At 29.3% G+C, this 5,394-nt stretch overlaps 1 protein-coding gene across 1 annotated transcript in view; it reads left to right on the plus strand.

The window, feature by feature from the left end:
• Positions 1-4,595: 4,595 nt before the first annotated feature.
• LOC105115410 (expansin-B3-like) overlaps positions 4,596-5,394 on the plus strand; it is a 6,474-nt gene continuing 5,675 nt past the window's right edge. The window contains exons 1-2 of the mRNA XM_011012288.1: positions 4,596-4,616; positions 5,102-5,155. Of these exons, the coding sequence (XP_011010590.1) occupies positions 4,596-4,616; positions 5,102-5,155 (75 nt within the window). The remainder of the gene's footprint in view (positions 4,617-5,101; positions 5,156-5,394) is intronic.

The following is a 5,394-nucleotide window of genomic DNA, read 5'->3' on the forward strand; positions in this document are numbered from 1 at the left end:
GCAAGGTCTATTATAATACTTCTTGAAATATTCAGGTTTACAAACTCTCATATTATTATCACTTAATTCTGCTCATATACTCATTTAATATGTATTCTTAAACCTTAATTTTCACACACACACACACACACTTTAACATATGATTATGGGTTGCATATTGGATTATTACATTATTTATGTTCTTTTGTTAAAGGTAACAACTAAGGGAAATGGATAGTATATAATTTGAAAAAAAAACAAAAAAAAGAGCAAAAAAAAATAATGATAATAAAAATATAGATAAGTTTGGTTTCATAACCTCCATAACCTAAGCAATTAAGCCCGAAAGGGTGTTTTAACAACTAATACCCTAAAATCAACTGACTTGAGAGCTATTGGCGCAATGCTTGTTACATGGGTTGAGGAGAAAAGCTTAAGAAAATTAAACATTGTACTATCTACGTATCAATATCTACAACCTGAGTTACTAAGCTCGTAGAGGTGTCTCAACACGTAATACCCTAAAACCAACTGGTTTGGGATTCATTAGTCAAAAGCTCGTTACATGGGTTAAAAATGTATTGTGTTTTAAGTTACATGTATATATATTTAAAAAAAAAGAAAAAAAAATCCCAACCCAAGGAAGTTAACCTTAAACATTAGAATAAGAATTTTGTTTTCGTCCAAGTAAAGACCTATAACTATATGTTGATATATTGAGCACAAAAGAAAGGTTTACTAATATCTTGTTTAAGAGGTATTGAGCATATAGATATATAAATTTAATGAGAGTTTGTTTATCTGGATAGATTAATGGAAGTTGAATAATAAATACCTTGCTTTGTGGAATTTGCAAAAAAAAATTTATATTTTAATGCTTTGATTACTAGAGACTAGTAATAACTGGTTAGGGGGTGTGACTAGTACTTAAAAATGTATTTTTTTATTAAGGTTTTATATCATCATTTTGCACTTGAATTATCAATAACTCCTTAATTAAAGCATGTTTTATAATAACATATCTAATAATATAAGATACCTTTAATTTATGGTAAATGTTTATTTTAAATGCAGGCCTATCACATAAATGAAAGGATTGATTGATGAATTTAAGAACTCAAATTGAAAGGACAAAGAGATGGCCAAACTTAGAAAAGAGATGATGATGCAGTCCAAACCAGAACACTATTTGGTAATTGAATCAAATTTAGAGTTGTAATCTCCAATTTAGGTCTACTTTATATGGATGGAAAGGTAAGATATAGGCCTACAACTTTTATATGGAGCTGAAGATTTAAAAAGGCCATTTTCAAGTCCAAATTGGAGCAATAATAAAGAAATCCGAATATGTGATCTAGCTCGAGCACTGTTCAGTCTTTGACCTATATGTGGAATTGTAGATGTCCAAATGACCTCAAGTGTTTACACAAGAAAGTTGAGATAATTTTCTACAACTTTTATGTTTTCAAGTGATTTCAATTTTGATGTTATCAATGATGTTTTGGGCAGATAAGAGAAGATAAGGATTGTCACTAAGTCAAGAGTTGATCACCCACTTATCAATTAGTCTTCAAATCAATAGTTCCTAATTTTGGCCTATAAAAGGAGACATTTTCCATGCATTTAGGCATCTTAGTTTCCAGATAAAGATCATGCTCTTGCTTTTTCTCTTTGTATTTTTTATAATGTTTATGCTTTGCTTTCATTAATATCAAGTTTATGCCTTTCAATTCTTTTCCTTTACTTAGTTAACTTTTATCTTCTTTATGTTCTTATTTTGTTTATTTATTTTTCTTTCTTTCATTATGTTTAGCTAAGTTTATTATGTCAAGATGAAAAGGTTACACTAATGGTGTAATAATAAGTATAGTGTAAACTTAATATGGACTTTAATATTTGATACTAACATGTTTTATATTGTATGGTATAACTGACACCTGAGCTATGAAAGGAACTTGATTTGTTGTTAACATAAATTATAATCATCAAAATATCTGACGAGATTTACAAGTATAAGCATTAATCGAATAAAATAACTAATGTAATCATGTTAACAATTTATAATCTGATTGGAATCTCCTTTATGTGTGGTTTCCAATTGAATAATAAGAGTTTATACTATAATCTGATTGGAATCTCCTTTAACCTTGACATTTGTTGTTATCATTGTTTAATCCTTACATTAATTTTCCATCTCAAAGTTCCCATCAACTTCTTCTTCTTGTTCTCTTCATTATTATCATTATTATTACTATTACTAATACTAATACTACTACTATTAGTATTGTTTTGTTGTATTATTATTATCTATAATTTATACAATTAACCTCTTTGTGATTCGACCTTAGTATTGCCAGGTTATTTATTACTTCGACACTCCTGCATTTGGAAAAAGACATCAATCTTTTAGTCGTGTCACTCATATAGCAGACGTTGGCCTCCACCGCTGCAACCACTGGCAGCACTCTGTATTCCTCAACTAGGCCACTGCCACGCCAAGTTGTGCGCCCTCTCTCCTCTTCCCCTTCTTCTTCTTCACTGCCTCTGTTCACTGAGTGAACAGTGGGCGTGAATTATAATTCATGTCCACTGTTCATGCAGTGGACTGTACCTTTGTTTTTTAATCCAAAAATTTTCAAAAAAATCATTTCAAAAAAATTATGATTTTCTCGCATATTTTTCTACCAATTTTGTATAATATCGGGTTGTATATTTATACCATAAAATACAAATTTGGTATTAAAATACTCGGTTTTATCCAAAATATTTCAAAAAAAATTCAAAACATTTTCAAAATGAAAAAAAATATTTTATTGCATATAGCCAAATCTTAAAAAAAAAACAAAAATTGCATCGTTTTCATGTTTTTTTCAAAAAAATCCAAAAATGGATATTGTAACCAGTTTATGATTATCCATTAGGATTTGGCCAACATGTCAAAAATCTTTTTCTATTTTCTTAGGATCCAGATATAGACTTTAATATTTGTAAGGTGTAAAATTACATGATAAAGTACATTCTTAGGTATTAAAGATACAAAATGTAGAAATGTGATGCTAAAATTTAGACTTTAGAACGGTTATGATTTAACCCAATAAGGTAAAGACTCTCTGATGAAGATAAACTGCCTTGAGACTTAGAAAAGACCAATAGAAACCTGACTCAGAAAAAATAATCAAATAACAATGCAGCTTACCTTAAGTAGGGTGCAGTAAGGGTGATGCGTCTTTCTATTGCACAACCAGCCCCCTACTCAAACTCTCGCAGACTAAGTTCCTAGTGACTATAAGACCCGGTGGCGACTCCTAAAACATTAATTATAATTTTATGATTAAATTAAAAAAACTCTTTTCAACATAACACACTTCACACATACATAAGGCACGACAAGAGCCTCTATTATCACCAGATGACGTCGCACCGTTACAATTTAAAAAGAATCATTGTATCTCAGGGCAAGTTTTTCTTTCCTTCCAAACTGAATAATACCCTTTTAATGTGACACCTTCATCAAAAAACAAAAAAAACACTTTATCTCGTGTTTGAAATTTTAAATATCTTCTCTGCTAAACATAATTTTTCTAATTATGTCGAGTTTTCTTTATTTTTTATCTGATTGTCCTCGTCAGTCATCACCTCTGCTATTTCGGTTGCCGGGAGTTTTACATCATCTCATTGTCTGCATGATTCTCGGTGTCAATAATGCTTCCACAGTACAGCCAATAATTTCAAGTGAGAGAACTTTCTTCTATTGGAAATAGCAGTGGATGAATAATTTACAATTCAATGTTCCTTTTGACAGGGCCTCGAGGAGATACCATTGTTCAAACAATTTTATGCTGCCTCATCAGATATTTCATGATTAATGTTTTTTATTATTAATATAAATATTTATATTAGTTTCCGTATATTTTAATTAATTTTATAAATTTTAAATTTAATAATTTTATAAGCTTTTAATAAACTTAAAGTTTATAAAACTTGAATTAATATTTTTTTTAAAAATAAATTTAAAACTTGGTTAATTAAAATATATTATTTTCTAAAAAACAAGTTTTTCTTGCATTTGGAAATAAATGATACTAATGTGTCACCAACAAAAACATTTTATTTCTTCTTTGAAATTTCAAAAAATTTCTTTGATTGTCCACGTAACTTTTCTATTTATCTCGAACTTTCTTTATTTTTTTATCTGATTGTCCGAGTCAATCGTCATCTCTACTATTCGGGTCCCAGGAGTTTTACATCATCTAATTGTCTTCCTGCATGTTTTTCGGGGTCAGTAATGCTTCCACAGTACAACCAATAATTTCAACTGAGAGATCTGTTTCCTGGTGGCAATGGCAGAGGATGCATAATTTATAATTCAATGTTCATTTTGACAGGGCCTCGAGGAGATATTTCATGATCAATTTTGAAAGGACAGCAAGCGAGCTGACATGGTCCTTTTTTCTTTTTCTATTTCTAATTTCCATGATCTAGGAATATTTTGTTTTCACAATTGCACTGCTTTGTCATGTATCATGTGTACCTTTCAAATGACGTGACAATTCATGTGAATAATTTTTGTATTTTTTTATTAAAGGTAACATCCACAATGTAGAAAACCAATATCCATGACAACACGAAAAATTCAAGTAAACTCTAAAGAACCTAGTAATCTACAATTCAAAATATAAAATTAAAATAACAGCAAAAAAAAAAATAATATATAATTAATTAAATATTAAAAAATAAAATTTAAAAATATATACTAAAAATACAGAAGTCCATGAAAATTAATTTTTTAAATTTATGATCTTTGTGACGAGACCAACACCACATAATAAAAGGTAAATATAAAAAAAATTAAGAATTAAAATTGTCAATAAACTAAAAATTAAGGGATCAAACTAAGAAAAGAAATTAATTAAAAATCAAGGTCAAATAATGAAAATAATATTTTTATTTAAAAACAAACTCCTTGATTTTATTTGTTAAATCTTTATCAAACAATGTAATTCAGGCATTGTTATAATGTAATTCAGATAATCTGGTTTGAAAATTAACCTGGCTAAAAGACAGGATTCCGGTAACACAGATTGGTTAGATTAATGTTTTGTGTAGTGTTCTGTTTTTACAGCACCCAGCTTTCACTAAGAACTTACTTGGACTTCAGAATCCTATTCCAAGTGTCGTACTTGAAGCAATTAGATAATCTTACAAAATCTTGTCGTACTTGAAGCAATTAGATAATCTTACAAAATCTTTTGAGGGAAACTGGAGATCTGGTAGCACCCCCATCCCAGGTATAAGCACTGTGTTCTTTTTTCTTCTTAAAGAAAAACTGTAAGTAACAGTATTGAGCAGATTGGATGTTGAACTTATGAAGAAGTAACTGACGATTATCTTGGAATATAAACTTGTGATCGGAAG

This window comes from Populus euphratica, unplaced genomic scaffold (genome assembly GCF_000495115.2).
Source record: "Populus euphratica unplaced genomic scaffold, PopEup_1.0 scaffold695.1, whole genome shotgun sequence".
In the NCBI taxonomy this organism is placed as follows: Eukaryota; Viridiplantae; Streptophyta; class Magnoliopsida; order Malpighiales; family Salicaceae; genus Populus; species Populus euphratica.